Source organism: Oryzias latipes, chromosome 14 (assembly GCF_053564925.1).
Source record: "Oryzias latipes strain Hd-rR chromosome 14, Olatipes_Hd-rR_3.1".
NCBI classification, from domain to species: domain Eukaryota; kingdom Metazoa; phylum Chordata; class Actinopteri; order Beloniformes; family Adrianichthyidae; genus Oryzias; species Oryzias latipes.
This window is the reverse complement of record NC_136250.1, coordinates 8820651-8836331: the sequence shown is the minus strand read 5'-3', so window position 1 is coordinate 8836331 and position 15681 is coordinate 8820651. Positions and strand designations below refer to the sequence as shown.

Below are 15681 nucleotides of genomic sequence, written 5' to 3'. Positions count from 1 at the left end.
AGAGGGTTGCGTCAGGAAGGGCATCTGGCGTAAAACATTGCCAAGTTTCCCATGCGACTCGTTCGCTGTGGCGACCCCAGATGGGAAAAGCCGAAAGAGAAACAACAACATGTTAAACTGTCAAGTTCTTTTTGTTTTTAAATTCAATGTTTAGGTTTTGGTTGTCCTGCATATTGGGTCCTTACAGCTTCAGTTCTTGACAGCATCTATTTCTGATGTTTTCAGAATTTTGTTTGAGGCAGGTTGGTTTTTAAATTTTAAAAGTATTACATTTATTGAAGCTTCAATATTGTTCAGTGATTAGAGTTGATAGAAACACACAAAGCTTGTTAAGTAAATGTGACACAGAATAGACATTATTTCACACTAAAACGGATCCCCACGCTTTCTTTATTTGTTCATTTTAACTTGAGCATTAATGTGCATTTTAATTCAACCTTGAGCACCCAACAATGTTCTTCAGGGCTTTAAAAGTTAAACAAAGTTGGTTTTTGTTTGTTCATTTTGGGAAGCAGCAATTAACGGCAGCCAAAAAATTAAAAGTAAAAATATAAAAAAATGGAAATGAAATTACACTATAAAAGCAATTAAACAAAAAAGAGGGCCAAATTTGAACCTATGGGTCCTCCAGGGTTAAGATGAATGACATAAAGCAGCAACTTGCTGCCAGCAAGTTATTTTCCTTCTTGGTATAACTTTCTTTTATTTTCTGTGCACATTTAATTATCATAAGCAAATCAGAGACGGGATGTGTTCTGCCTCGGAACGATGAACACCATTCCACTACTTCACACACTGCAGAATTTTGCAGCAGGTGCTAACACAAATAAAATAGGATGAATGTAATCAGAAAATGTCAATCATCCTCCTTAAATATACTTAGAGGATTTTACATAAGTATAGCTCCAGTAAACTTGTTAAAAAGACTCCACACAACCCTGAGCCTGTTTATTTGGCATCTGTTAAATAAGAAGATTTTATCAGAGGGAATCTGTCATGTTGAGTCTGTGTGCTGCCAAAGAGGCACACACTTACCTGAAGGAACTCCACGTGAATACTATAAGTGTAGTCTACAAATACTGAGATTGTTTTCAAATCTAAATGTTGTGTTTTATTAAAAAAGTCTTTTGCCCTGGAAGTTTGATGGTCTCAATTTGTGAAGAAACACAAATGATCCTGAGTGATGTGACTGCTTGAAAAGATTTCTCTGTGGGTAGACGCTCACTACATGGTAAGGAATTATCAGTACAACACAGTGACCCCTGCTGCCCTGTGAGGTGGGATGGTCTCCTGTCAGTTATTTCTTGGCTTAAGACCAGCTTATGCCTTCTGCCACATCCTTTCCCCTTTTAATCAATCATTTTTTTGAATCCAAATGACACTTCTTATTTGTTTTTTTAACCATCCTTTAGAACTGACTGCAATTCTGCAGTTCTGTCTTTGTTCTTTTTAACGTGAGCTTGTTAAAGTGGTCTTGTTAAAGCATTCATGGGGTTTTAAAGGTTGAAGAAAATGCAGCTGATCCCCTTTGGCACGTTACTGAATCGGTGTTAAACAAGACAGCTTACCTTGAAGTTACGTTGGATCGTCAATCAACTGTTTTGTAACGTGATGGCGTCGCTAATCGCCTCAGTCCAGACAGACTTGTGTACAGGGAATCTCCACTCTGCTCCAGAGAAAAGCTCGCTTATACGGGTTATTTTTACATTTTACTAAAATTAGGAGTGTGCATGTCAAGCTCACTTTACAAAATCAAAACTGGGTTTCTGTTGAAAACTCTCCCAATGTGACATATGACCAACTCTTTATGCTGTTCTAATTCACACATCTTCACCTTTTATTTTATTTTATTTTATTTAAAATGACTCTTAATGCTATTTCTACGGAGAGAGTTTAACAAAGTTTGTTCTTGATGAGTCCATCTCAGATTAGGTTAAAAATACAAATCTATTTTTAAAAACAAAGACATTCTACATCATTTAAACGTATATATTTCAGAAAATTAAAAACTTAATCATCGCTGATATGTTTCATATATTTGTGGATTTTATTCCTAACGGTTTGGTGAAGCGGCGGATTATTGGAGCACAACCACAGAGGTGTAGCGGCTGTTTATCTAAACTTTGTGACATTTTTAAACCCTAAAAAGCTCCCCGCTAACTGGATTATGGCGGAGGTGGTGGCAGCCCTGTTGAACTGGTTAAGTCTGAATGATAGGAGTGGGGGAGGCTGGTATAAAAAGGGGGAACAGGTGTTTCAGAACCCACACTCATCCCTGACACACCCTGCCACAGGTCCAGACAACCCAGAGCAGGTAAGACTTCTACATCTTTAGGGACACATAGGTGGAGGGGTAAAGGGAAAACTGGGATTCTGAGTGAAATTCTGTGCATTTTTTATTTTTGATTAGACATCATGTTTTTCACATTTTATAATAATAATATTGCCTTCTTCTAAGTCTTTAAAGGAGTTTTAAATCTTTATAAATGGCAGATTTTTATTTAAGAAGTCATTTTAACATTTTTGTAAAAACGCTCGGCTAAGAATTCTGATGATAATGTCTTTAGAAAAGACATTCATTTTGTTTATATTTGACTGCTATGTAGCCACATAGTTTTGGCTGCAGTGCATTTTGGTCATTCATTCCAATAGGGAGAGTAGATCACCCAAGTAATGCTGTATCTCTCCATGGTGCTGAAACTAGATTGACAAAAACATCACTGTAGTTGTTTCTTAACACTGTTTTATACATTTTATGTTTTTTTTCCTCCAGTTTTGAGTATGTGAAGTGTTTATTGATAACGCATTGTTTTGATATGGTCTTCAAACTACTGACTTTGATATTTTGATGCATATTTTCTTTTGTGGAAAATGTTAAACCGAAAAAGATTAAACCTGTTGTACAATCTTGTTGTAAATACTTAGAGGGAAAAAATAAATACCTAAGAAACTTTTTTTTAACTGCGTTTTTATGGGTTTTTTTTAACTGCTAGAAACGACTGATTCAAACTGGGAAACGCAAACGTACACTTTAGTTTGAACATAAATGGACATTTTAAACATATCTCATATTATATAACTCAGTAAAAGAGATGAGCAAACATTGTTCAAGAATTAGTTGGTGCTCAAAAGTAAAAACAATTTTCTTGAACTTTAAATGAATACCAAGGAAAGTATTATTTTATTAACCTGTTTGTGCGTCACTTGAGTCGTACAGATGAATACTTTTAGAACTGTTGATGCATCTCAAATCCAGAAATAGAAACCCAATTTGCTAAAATAGCTTCATCCCTTTTGATTGTTCTTGCCGTCATTTAAGTTTGCCTCCTCTACTTCATTATAGTGGTTACCACATTGTGACATAATGAAGATGTCAAGGTAGATCTTGAGTGTTTGTTGTAAGGAGTGTATTATGGAGCAGAGCCAGTTGGCAGATAGAGAGTCCCAGCTTTGGCTATGCTCTTTAACACCAGCAGCGTAATCTTATCAGAAAGGATTAACCTGCTGTAGCCTCAACGCAAAAAAAGTCACCCAAGGTGCTAAAGAGCCGACAGAAGGTGATGAATGTCTTAATCACAGTTTATGACAAATACTTGGATCCTCCTTCACTTTTATCCATCATTTGTTTTGTCTTCAAACAGAATACATCTTTAATCTTCCAGTCATGGCAAAGTAAGTGATTTTTTTTCACCGTAAATGTATGTTTTTATGTCAAAAACAACTTTCTCTCAATTGCCTCTCCTTGCGTATAATGCATCAAAAAAAAAAATGCAACAAATGTGAGTTGGAAAAAAAATGTCATCCTGTTAAAAATGTTTGTAATTTGAGATTCTTCCCCCTTTTTGAGAATTTTTACATCATTTTAAAATACTTAAAATATAAGTCAAAGTGTGAAGATCAACAGTTCAAAATGTTATAAACCCCCCAAAGTGGATGCATTAAAACATCATATATTAACAGCCAAGTATCACCAATAGATGTTAGATTTTTTTTTTTCATTTTAAAAAAAGATTTATTGGTATTTCAAAAAACAATGAAGTCCAGTCTTTGTGCAAAAGGTTTAAAAAGTAAAAACAAAAAAGATAAGATGAGTATTTCGATGAAAAAATACATGTAGTTTGTGGTGATATTACTAATGTGGCAGAAAGACATTAAAACTGTAAGGAGCTTCTTCTGATCGCTCAGGTAATCGCCTGTTTTAGACGCTGAAGCACCATTTGACGCTCCTTCACCTGACTCTGCCTCTCAATCCGGGCAGGATGAGGTCAAGCGGCTCCACGCTTAGCTATTTCTAACTGGATGAAGCAGAATGAGGAATTACTGGGCCTCCTGCCGCAAGCAAGGAAATAAACTTCAGCCTCTCCATCTGAAGCAAATTCATACTTTTCGTGGGTTATTGCAGAACAAAATTCTATATGGTGCCTAGTAAATTGTTGCCTTTTTATATTTATTAATGACATATCAAAGAAAGGGAGCTTAAGCACAAATTGAAAGTAAACTTGAAGCAGACATGACTGATTAATTCAACTGGCATAACTCAAGATATACAGTAGTATTTCTCTTTGTTTCATTACAGGATTTTCAAGAAGACCAGTGGAAACGGAGGGGTTTGTATTCTCCTCGGTTTTTTTTGTATGTTTCATCAATCATTATTTAAATAAACGGTTTGTTGTTTTATTCTTGACAGCTGACCCTCTACCTGGGAAAGAGAGACTATGTGGACCACGTGTCCTCTGTGGAAAAACTCGGTGAGTTTCTGTTTTGCTGTGTCTGTTTTGCTGGCGTTCATGTTGAATGTTAACTATAAACACTTCTGTTTCAGATGGTGTTGTGAAGGTGGACACTACAGACTTTGGAGACAGAAAAGGTAAAAAAAATACTTTAAACCTGCAGCTCTCATTGGAAAGAACAGTTTGAATTGAGATGTCTGCTGCCTTTCTGGCGGACAGCTTTCGTGCAGATGGCCTGTGCCTTCCGTTATGGAAGTGACGACCTGGATGTGATGGGCCTGTGCTTCAGGAAGGACATCTGGATCCAGCAGATACAGATTTACCCGGAAAGCAGCAAACCAGCGCTGAGCGCCATGCATGACACCTTACTGAAGAAAGCTGGAGACAATTCCTACCCTTTCTCTTTCGAAGTATGTAGTGAGAACTCAGATACACCTGAGCTCAGGGATGTGCAAATATGACAAGTTTTGGGTAAAAATAAAGAATAAATTCTTGTACTCTAGATTGCTGCACTTTTTCTTAAATATTAGGCAACTTTTTTACAAAAAAATACAAGTAAGCAAGCTTTAAAAATTTTATATCCCCATTGGTCAAAACAAAAAAAAGTCGTTTTTAACAAATGTAAAATTGTGACGATTTAGACATTTTAAAGGCACATGAATACAGTTTCTTAATCTCCAAGTTTAATGACTGGTAAAAATTGAAAAATAAAAGCTTTTTTATTTTCTTTCTTCAGATTCCCACCAACTTGCCATGCTCAGTTTCTCTGCAGCCTGGACCTGATGACAAGGGAAAGGTAAGCTTTCTTAAATGTTTCTTCGACTATGCACATTTCTCCACCCATACACTTGCAGTGAGAAAGAAGAAAACATATCATCTGACTTTGTAGGCTTGTGGAGTTGACTTTGAAGTGAAAACTTACCTTGCCAAGGAGAAGAACAACCCGGATGAAAAGATTGATAAGAAGTGAGTGGACAGGTTTAGTTCCAGCCGTAAGTGTCCATTTCTTCCTACCTTTCGATCTCCTTGTAACGCTCTCTCCCTCTGTCTATGCAGGGATACAGCTCGCCTCGTCGTCCGTAAAATCCAGTATGCCCCCTCTCAGGTCGGCGCTGGGCCCAAGGCAGACGTCTGCAAAAGCTTCATGATGTCTGACAAACCCGTTCACCTAGAGGCATCCATGGAGAAAGATGTAAGCTCACCGATGTTTGTTCATTTTCGCATTAGAGTCCCAAATGGATGGATATGCAAACAGAAAGGTGTGTCCTGTTTTTCCACAGCTCTACTTTCATGGTGAAGACATCCCAATTAAAATTAAAATCAATAACGAGAGCAACAAAACAGTCAAGAAAATTAAAATCACTGGTGGGTTCTATGACCAATATGGTTTTGTTCAAACATAATGAATCCCGTCATTGTCTTACAACGCTAACGACCTTTTCCTTTTCCTCTAACAGTGGACCAAACCACTGACATCGTCCTCTACTCAGCAGACAAATATACCAAGACTGTTCTTAACCAGGAGTTTGGGTACTGAGAAATCAAATAAGTCAAATGTCTTCAAACCTATGTGTTTGGTTTGGTGCGCTCAAATCTGATTATCTTGTTTCTTTCCATACAGGGAGACAGTAGATGCATCCAGCACTGCTGACCTTTGTTTGACCATCAAGCCCGCTCTCTCCGAAAACAAGGAGAAGAGGGGTCTGGCTCTGGATGGACGGCTGAAGGACGAGGACACAAACTTGGCCTCCACCACCATGTTAGTGCCCGAATGTTTTACTAAAAAAAGACGGGGGAAACTTCCTTTTACTGTTTTAAGCCATTTGGAGTTTGGAGTCAGTAGTTTGATTGCTAATGCTCACACACCAAATTAAACCTGTTAATCCCTTAATTCCTTGTAATTCCTCCTCTGCAGGATACGGCCAGGTGTAGAGAAAGAGGTGTTGGGCATCTTGGTTTCCTACAAGATTAAAATTAACCTCATGGTGGCCGGAGGAGGGTGAGTTTGTTTGGTTGTGGTTCTTACACAGAAACTAAAAAAGGAAGCAGATTAAAAGGTGTAAACGCTGATTTACCGTGTTTTTCTCGCCTTCAGTCTGCTGGGTGGCCTTACTGCCAGGTGAGCATCATCGTTTACAGCAGACGTCTAGTTAGTGACTGTCACTTTTTCTAGTTTAGTAATCATTTCCTTCTTTTATTTTTTTCCTTTGCAGTGATGTAACAGTGGAACTGCCACTCAACCTTATGCACCCAAAGCCCGCAGGTAACTTTCTGAAAACGCACACATTATTTTAGGACTTTTAGTTTACTTTCACTAATGATGTTTTCCATTTTTCCTCAAAATGTTTTTCATGTAACCCAACCAAACTGAGCAGAGTAGGGACAACACACCTCTGTAAGTACTAAAACCTTCCACATACAAACCTTCCAAGTTAACTTTTTTTTTAAATATATTATATTTGAAGTTTTTTTCGCATGTAGTTTTCAATAAATGCAAACATACATCATTATTTTAACTTCTTTTGCACTAAATTAGCTGGTAGTCTGTTCATTGGTGGAGCTGCAGACCGGCAATTTTAGATACGATTTACAAAATGATGCAAACCACCTGTTTAATAAACCCTTTAAATGCATCACGGAGTAAAAGTATATATTTTTTTTAATGTCTAAACTGTAAAAGGTACGATTTTTCAATAGTTGAGAAAAATGATCCACTCTTCAAATGTCACTCTGAATAAAGTTTTTTCAAAAACAATGCCCATTTATGGTGCAGTGATGTCATAAACAACACAAAGTTAAATTCTCTTTGTTTTTATATTGTTTCAGACCAGACGTTACCCTGCAGGAACAGGCACCAAAAAGAGAGCAAAGAAGAAAACAAAAGGGATTTGCACAGAAGGAAAAGGAAGAAGAAAGTCAATGTTTCCCTGAAAAAGCAATGGACAAAAAAATTTTACTTTTTAACAAAAAAAGACAAACTTTCAGTCCCCTTGCGTTCCTTTTGTTGCAAAGTCTTTGTAGTTGAACCATGTCAGTTAGCTTTAGAGACTGTTTATGAGCTCAATTAAAGTAAATGAGGTTGGAAGATTCCCCACAGTTAAGTAGATGTGCTAAAGTTCTTTTGTTTTTTTGTTTTTTGAAGGATGCAGTAAATATTAAGCATTTTCATGAAGCCATGCGATTTATGTTGCTTTTAAATACTGTAAACAAATGAATCTGTTGAATTAAACCAGAATGGTAAATTGGACTCACCACACACCTTCATGAGCAATAAAATAAAATTGTAAAATGTATTTCTTTCCCTTATTTTCTCCATTTTATTTTAAATGAGTTATGTTTTTGTGTTCAACCTGTTTTTACAAACAACCCATAATTTAGAAAAAGGCTATCCAGGCACAGTTTTGTGCCTGCTGCCAGCTCAGATGAGGAAAATGAAGACATAAATGGATCTATTTGTCTGCAAGTAGATGCATCAGAAATGAGCAGAGCAGGGAGCTTATGGCCCACAGACTGTAGCTCCTACGTCACAGTTACAAGCTTTTTTTTTCATCTGCTCCTGATTCACATAAAGAAATACTGACAAATACTGTTTAATCTTAATTAAATGTATAGATGTTCTCTATTTTGAGAAAAAGAGCCTGATAAAATCACCGAAAACACAATTTTCACCAGAGTGGGTTTTATTTTAAAATAATAGTGCACAAAGGTGCAGTTACCGGGGGTTCGGCCAGGATGGCGCTCTGAGCAGCGCGGCGGCTTTCAGGTGCTATCCTTGCTTTCCCCTCAGCATTTCAAAAACAAACCATTTTTGAAATCCCATTCAGCTTATTCAGTTTTTTTCTCTTTGTGGTGGAGAAGTTGATAACTTCCACAAACAAACAAACAACAAAACAAACAAACAAACCACGATTATTGGGAGGAAATGGCGAGTAAAACCCACCGACCACTCCAAGTCAGCTTCAGCAGCAAGCTAGAAAGAAGAACAAGCTGGAAGACAAAAAAACAGTCTGATGAGGAGGATTCAATGTTGATGAAGATTTTGGAGGCGGTAACTACACTGTCTGATGAATTTGACGCACAAGAAAGTAAAACGGAAAAAATAGTTGATGGAGGAACACGGTGTCGCCCTAGCAGAGATGAGTGGAGTCGCTCGAATAACAACTGACCAAACTTCATGAAGAATTAATTACCATCAAGGAAAAATGCAAGGAACCAGAGAAATCGGAAAAAGAGAGGCACGAGGCACTTGATCATCCAGTTTGTGAGGAGAGAAAGCAGAGATGTGATTTGGAAACTTTTCTAAAAACTGTGAAGTTTGCACGAAAAAAAAAGGCATCAAATTTGCAGATCTTATCTGAGAGGCGAGGAGGCTTCTGTGGTCGAAGGTGAAGGAGGCACGGTAGCAGAACAAGAAAGCAGACTTTGATAGAAAATACCCAGATCTCTTCTTGAAGTTGAGCATGGAGTTTCTGCAGTGATCAGACTGAGATGATAAGTTATCAGAGGGACCGCTCTGTCAGTTCTTATTTACACTAAGCTAAATCTTTAGTGTAAGTTTGCATTCCTGTTTGATCCATTTATAGTTCTTCATTATGTTCGTATGTTCAAGACTTTCTTTCATTTAATTAATTCAAGAGGACTTAAATACATTACAAAAAGAAAGCATTATTTTTAGTTTGTATGGAACAAAAGACGCAAATATTTTTTCTTCAAGAGAAGATGTGGAAAAACCAATGGGGAGATACTTTATTAGTTCAAATTCAACTTTATTTCTACAGCACTGTTCCTGCTACAAAGCATCTCAAAGTGCTTTTATTTAAAAAAAAGATAATAGTAACATAAAAAATAGTACTATAAATAGAAAACATAAAACAAAATAAATAAATAAAATCACAAGAAACCCGACACCCAACAATATTGAATTAATTGTTAATAAAATTTCTAAAATCAAATGAAAACATGTAAAATCTGTCATTTTTCTGATAATGATAAAGAATTTATAAATAAAAAATGCAATAATAAAGTTTTAAGAGCCTCCTTGACTGCTAAATTATTTCCTCTTCCTGTCAGAAGGAAAACTCTGTCCCAAACTTTCTTTAAAAAACACACATCAATGGGGGACCTTGCTGTGTGGAATTTGCATGTTCTTGCATGTGCTTCATTAATTGGTTAATTTAAATTGTCCCTATAGGTGTGAATGTGGGTGTGTGTGATTGTGGACACTCTAACCTGCGACCGACTGGCGACCTGTCCAGGGTGCCCCCTGCCTACTTTGAATTTCCAGCAAAGGAACGTTAATCCCAATAAACAAAATAAGATTAATGGATTTTCTGGAATGATTTATTTTAGGTGGCTTTCAACAAAAGCACAATCCCAAAATATTCATACCTTAACATTTAATTTGGTTGTATCAAAAAAGAAAAAAAAAAATATTACGTTTGTATTTAACACATTTTTTTTATTTCAGGGACATTTTGTATTTATAAATGTTGTTTTCTGAAAGAGAAGCCAGATTTTGTGTATTTCAAAAACGATCTTATGCTTTTAAATAAATCCCTCTAAAAGTCCATAATGAGAAAGCAATAACTCTTTAATTTATTAGTTTATGTGGATCAATGCCTTTGTTTCTTTTAATTTTATTTGACACTAGTTTTTTTGCTACTAAACTATAATATATGTACTTTTTATTATTTTATTACTTATTACTTTATTTTTTATCTGCTGCTTAGACTTTGTTCTAGTTTTCTATTTTTAACAAGCTACACTGCCTTATGCTTTGCATTTCAGTTTTTTATGTGAAAAAATTTGTAATTTTGGATTTTGTCAATAAAAAAGGTGCAGTTACCATCTCCCCGCTAGAGGGCGATAAAACAGTTTCTCATCAGCGAAGAGCAAGACGACGGCCCGTGACGTCGCATACGTCATCACGCACAGCGTGTAGCACAGAGGCAACATGGCTTTGAATGGAGGTTTGTAAACTTAACTGTTATCAATGTGCAAACTTTGACGTTTCCCCCGTCAGCCTGGTGTTTAACCAAAAAAAGGCATTTATTATTTTTTGATGGTATGATTCTTTGATCTTATTTTTGTGGGGCTACCGCCCCCGCTCTGTTTATAGACGCGTCTAGACATTACGGTTAGTTAGTTTGTAAGCTTAGCTAGCTTGTCATTTCCTCACGGAAATCATGTGGTAACATTTCGAAAACCAATAATAAAGAAAAAAATGTAACTTAAAAACGTGTTGACAAGGGAGGGAAAATATTGCTTTTTAAAAAACATTTTTAAGTTGGTCTAGTAGGGCTGGCATAAAGAAGATAAGCAGACTTTTTTCTTTTAGCACCGTTCAAGTGCTGTTGTTTCTAGCTGCGTCTGTTTAGATGCGATAAAGTAACAGTTTTTGACCTGCAGATGATGAAGACTATGAGTGGGAACCTCCAACAGAGGCTGAGATGAAGGTGATTCAAGCTCGCAGGGAGCGGCAAGACAAGATCAGCCGGCTGATGGGGGATTACCTTCTGAAAGGCTACAAAATGCTGGGGGACTGCTGCGATGCGTGTGGGGTGAGTTAAGGGGGAGTCTGTGTGGCTTTAAAGCGTGCAGAAAATGGTGACGTGATTCATTGTTTGTGGTTCCAGACTATTCTTCTTCAGGACAGACAGCAGAAAAACTATTGTGTCTCCTGTCAGGAGATGGACTCTGACATTGACAAGGATAATCCAGGTACACCAAACCTGTTCTCATATGAGTAATAGCTCCTGCAGCAGGGTTCTTGGGTCTGAAAATCTACAATGATTATCTTTAAAAGTCGTTAAAGACCCGCTCCAATTTAAAAAAAAGTGTTTTTGGTGTTATTAACACTCTTTTGTGGTATTTTTCTAAATATGGAGGGCATATATAAAGAAAATTCTGCTTAAAGTTGTATTTCTGAGTATTTTTCTCTATTCGCATTGTTATGACTCAGGAAATCATGAAAATTCTTAATTACAAAAAACTTGTAGCAGTGATGTAGAAGCTATAATGGGCAGGTCAAAAGCTCCCTGCTCTGCTCCATTCTGATGCGTCCGCTTGTAGACGACTAGAACCTTTTTACGTCTTTGTCCGAGCTGGAATCTGGCTAAAAACTGAACGACTGGACAGCTCCAATATTTCGCAACGATCTTTTTGCACCGGTAATGGTAGTTTGGGGATGTGAGGGGCTGTAAGCTAGGGAGAGAATGTAGACAGGCCCGACCACAAGGCGAAATTCGAGTGAATTACTGCAGCTCTACAGAAACTCTGTCCCAGAGAACAACACAGTTCTTTCAATGGCATAGTCATAATCAAAAGCTCACCGGGAATACTGTTAAAACAGCTCTATAGATATTCGGAGTGGATCTTTAAAACGAAGCACCAACCTTCTCGGTTCCAGCTGGACCAACCCCACAATTTGTCCCAAATGCAAACCAATATCATCCAAACCCAATTAAGTGATAGCTGCACCTCAACAACTGGACATTTAATGTGGGGAATCAATCATGGATTTGTACATATCATTATAGTATAGCCTTTCATCTTATTCATTGTATTTTATCTGAGTGTAACTTTCCTACAGTGCTCTACCCATGTGGTATTTGAGTTGGTTGTGGTTATGACCACTGCTAAATTTGAATTATCTGGTGAGATAGTATCTTGGAACAGTAACCAGCACACTAACATTATCTGCTGCCTCATGAGGAGCATGGTGAAGTGCACATTTAGCATGGCGTTGTTGGAGAAATTTCCCTGTATGCTGTGCAAAATGTTGTAAAATGGGTAATAAATCCTGTTCCAAAAACGACTTTTATCAAGCATTCCCTGTTGACACCCTATTTTGACTATTGGTTTTTAGAATTCACCCATTGTTTCTGCTTTCCTGGAAATTCAACTCTACTATTATTATTATTTTTACTTCAGCTCTGAACGCACAAGCAGCTCTGTCTCAAGTCAGAGAAAGGCAGCTTGCGGCACAGACACCTGAAGTTAATGACGGTCCCAGCAGCAGCAGCAGCAGCAGCACTCAAGCCAGCGGCTCAGTTCCTCAGCCACGACCAGAGCACTGCGAGGGAGCAGCTGCAGGGGGGCGAACTCCTCTTCCTCCTCCAGCTGTGCCTCCTCCTTCAGCTCCTGTTCCCGCCACACCTCTACCATCTGCTCGCCCCCCAGCCCCCCCACAGAGCTCCGTCTTCAGCCCGGTGTTGCAAGACGCCGAGGAGGCTGTTCTCACGAAACTTCGCTGGGCCACCGCCCAGCTTCAGAGTTCGGCATCTCTGGAGGCCAGCATCCAGCTCTGCAGCCTCATCAGCAGCTGTGCCAACTCCCTGCGCAGCCTCAAGGAGCTTAGCCAGTAACTCCAGTGGACTGATGTTAACCACGTAGTGATAGGAACAGTGTTTCTATTTGCCTCTCTTTAAAGAGGACTGACTCTGGTTTAGCTTTCCAGTCCGGCCAAACCTTCGCTTCCCGTTGAAGTCAAAACATCTGCCTGAAATCGGATTCATTCAAAAGTGGGCAAAAAAAAACAAAAACCTATTGTTTCATTTCTGTGTGATTATCTTAGACAAGTTCATCGATTATTCATAAAAGGTTTTAAAATATCTGACCAGTAAAATGTGAATCAGTGAAATGTTTTATGTATTGCGGAGAAAAGCGGACTTGTTTCTACAGTTTGCTGGCTGACGGTCATCCATGACTTCTACTATATAAATAGAAATAAAATCCATATATTTTTAATTTTCTTTTGAGTTGTGTTAAATGTTTCAAATATGTCTTCCTCAAATTAGTGCTGCACCCAAAATTTGCACGAAAGTCATTGTTGAAGAATCTGTGCAGATGAAAGACAGTCGAACAGGATGGAAGGACGAGCACCAAAGCAAACTGATGAAGACGCTGCTTCTTCAGCAGGACTTCCTCCAAAACCCCGTTGGCATCTTTCCATCTCACTCTGTCCTGTATTGGGTTTGACTCAAGTTGTAAATTATTTGACTTAAGAATTTCAGATAAATGAGGTTCAGCAATGCTCAGATGAGTTTCACGACTTAATGTTTTATTTCTTTAGTCGTTAAAGCATTTGATTTTACGTCAATAAACGGCACTTCATATGGAAGAAGTCATGCAGTGTAAAGGGAATTGGTTTTCTAAATATGCCCCAAAATAAAGCCAGACCTGTTCAAACGCTGAATTTGGTTTGTTTTTACAAGACGACGTCTAAGAACCGTGTTTAACATGCTTTGTAAACAGGACAATAAAGATGCTGCTGTGTAAACTCAGAGATTCAATGGAACTGAATGAACTTAAATCCCCTTAATTCAACTGTCAGACACGTCTGGGAGCGAAAAGAAACGGCTACAAAAAGATCCACGAAGGTTGTTTTTTTTTTTTGCTGAACAAGTGGTGTAATTCTAACTATTTCCCTACCAAATATCACCTTTAGTATCTGATAGAAATGACATAACAGCACCTCTCTCATCCAGAAGCAAAGTTTGTGGTTAAAATTAACCTATAAGTATTTCATCAAGTCTTTGGACTTTTGTTTACACACGGTGCAAGTTTGGGCCAAACCAGACCGACTGAAAACTGCTTTTCTTCTACTAAAGGCAGCCTTTATATTTCTGCATATCTCTCGTTTGGCATTTACAGCACATCTTTATAGAACACGTGTTCTTTCAAAACATTTACTGCCTTCTGTCAGTTTGTGTGACTTCCACTTCTGTGGATTAAAAGAGGAAAACTTTTTATTTCCGTCTTAAATTATTACCAAACTGAGAAATTCTGCTGATGTTGTTGGTCTCTGAACACTAACTTTTAATATGAACAGACTGAGTCACCACAGTAGTGTCTTTTGTTCTAGAAAAAAGAGATTTTCATAATAAACAAATTATAAAACAGTCTTTTTTATTTTATTATTTTTAGTTTATTCCATGTTATGATGATTGGCTGTCACTACAGCGAATCATCTACCTCCATTTCACAGCACCATCTGTATTCTGCCTCACACCTAAGGCCCCTTTATGCACTTTCCTCCAGCCTGCTAGCACATGTCTCTTCACCTAATTCCCACACTCTTTGTTTAGGTTCATGTAAAAAGAAAAACAAATGTAGAAGTTATCTGGGTCTTTCAGTTGTCACGGTTTCAGCATCAAACATGAGAAGCTGAAGGACTAAAACTGTGCATTTGTTGTCATTGGTTGAAGGGATTCAAATGACGTCACATCTCTGTCTCTGCAACAACTAAATGAGGATGAAGTCGGAGGCGAGCCTGATCAGATCTGCCTTTTTGCTTTGCGTCAATCACATGCTCCAACATGCTGCTTTCTCTTAGATTTAGAATTGAGTCACAAGACATATTTCCAAGAATTTTTGTGCTAACAAATCATTAACGCAGGGGGAAGGCTATAAAAGTGTGTGAGTTGAATCATGTGTCCAGTGTTCTTTTTTTTGTTGTGTTTATCTGTTTTAGGTCAAATTATCATTTCCCTCATGCTCTTATGTGAAAGCCTTAGATTATGTTTTTTTCCTTAGATAGAGAAATATGCATTTAAACTCAATAAAACCCTTTTTTTGGTTTAGATAAAGAGAGTAGATTGTTCAAATCAAGAGTCAAGATGTTAACTTTTCACAAGATGAGCTCATGACAACCTCAGGAAGGATGAGTTGATTTTTTCGGACTGAATTGTTCAATTCAGTTCAATTCAATTTTATTTGGACAGCCCAAATTCACAACAACAGTCGTCTCGATGGGCTTTGTGCCGGTAATTGTAAGGTAAACATGCAATCAAAAAGGATCATAAATGCATAGAATTCAATAGGATAATACTAAAACTTTAACTAAACAGACTAAACTAAACTGGACATCCCTGCCCTTAGACCCCCCTTGGCGGTAAGTAAAACTGCTAAAAAAAACGGAATCCGGAAAAAACCTCAGGGGTGTCCACAT

General features: G+C 37.7%; 2 protein-coding genes across 4 annotated transcripts; both read left to right on the top strand.

The window, feature by feature from the left end:
- The first annotated feature begins 2221 nt into the window (after nucleotides 1–2221).
- arr3a (arrestin 3a, retinal (X-arrestin)) lies at nucleotides 2222–8023 on the top strand. Of its 2 annotated transcripts, XM_011483200.3 has the most exons (17): nucleotides 2222–2314; nucleotides 3642–3672; nucleotides 4577–4607; nucleotides 4688–4748; nucleotides 4823–4867; nucleotides 4950–5140; nucleotides 5467–5526; nucleotides 5620–5696; nucleotides 5787–5922; nucleotides 6011–6095; nucleotides 6188–6260; nucleotides 6352–6489; nucleotides 6646–6729; nucleotides 6826–6849; nucleotides 6944–6993; nucleotides 7106–7125; nucleotides 7557–8023. In XM_011483200.3, the coding sequence occupies exons 2-16, from the start codon at nucleotides 3665–3667 to the stop codon at nucleotides 7108–7110; spliced, it is 1068 nt and encodes a 355-aa protein (XP_011481502.1). In that variant the 5' UTR covers nucleotides 2222–2314; nucleotides 3642–3664; the 3' UTR covers nucleotides 7111–7125; nucleotides 7557–8023.
- Nucleotides 8024–10570: 2547 nt separating this feature from the next.
- On the top strand, nucleotides 10571–13926 carry znrd2 (zinc ribbon domain containing 2). Of its 2 annotated transcripts, none has more exons than XM_004076144.5 (4): nucleotides 10571–10699; nucleotides 11139–11290; nucleotides 11366–11450; nucleotides 12663–13926. In XM_004076144.5, exons 1-4 carry the CDS (start codon nucleotides 10684–10686, stop codon nucleotides 13094–13096), a joined length of 687 nt encoding a protein of 228 aa, XP_004076192.1. In that variant the 5' UTR covers nucleotides 10571–10683; the 3' UTR covers nucleotides 13097–13926. The 2 variants fall into 2 exon arrangements, with proteins under 2 accessions (XP_004076192.1, XP_020564373.1); XM_020708714.3 differs by having other exon boundaries at nucleotides 10680–10794.
- Nucleotides 13927–15681: the final 1755 nt, after the last annotated feature.

Bases quoted from the DNA above. Each gene is read 5' to 3' on its own strand.
- arr3a (XM_011483200.3), top strand. The intron at 5,923-6,010 runs GTAAGCTCACCG...GTTTTTCCACAG, and splicing joins AGGCATCCATGGAGAAAGAT to CTCTACTTTCATGGTGAAGA. The intron at 6,730-6,825 runs GTGAGTTTGTTT...TCTCGCCTTCAG, and splicing joins CTCATGGTGGCCGGAGGAGG to TCTGCTGGGTGGCCTTACTG.
- znrd2 (XM_004076144.5), top strand. The intron at 11,291-11,365 runs GTGAGTTAAGGG...TTGTGGTTCCAG, and splicing joins ACTGCTGCGATGCGTGTGGG to ACTATTCTTCTTCAGGACAG. The intron at 11,451-12,662 runs GTACACCAAACC...TTTTTACTTCAG, and splicing joins CATTGACAAGGATAATCCAG to CTCTGAACGCACAAGCAGCT.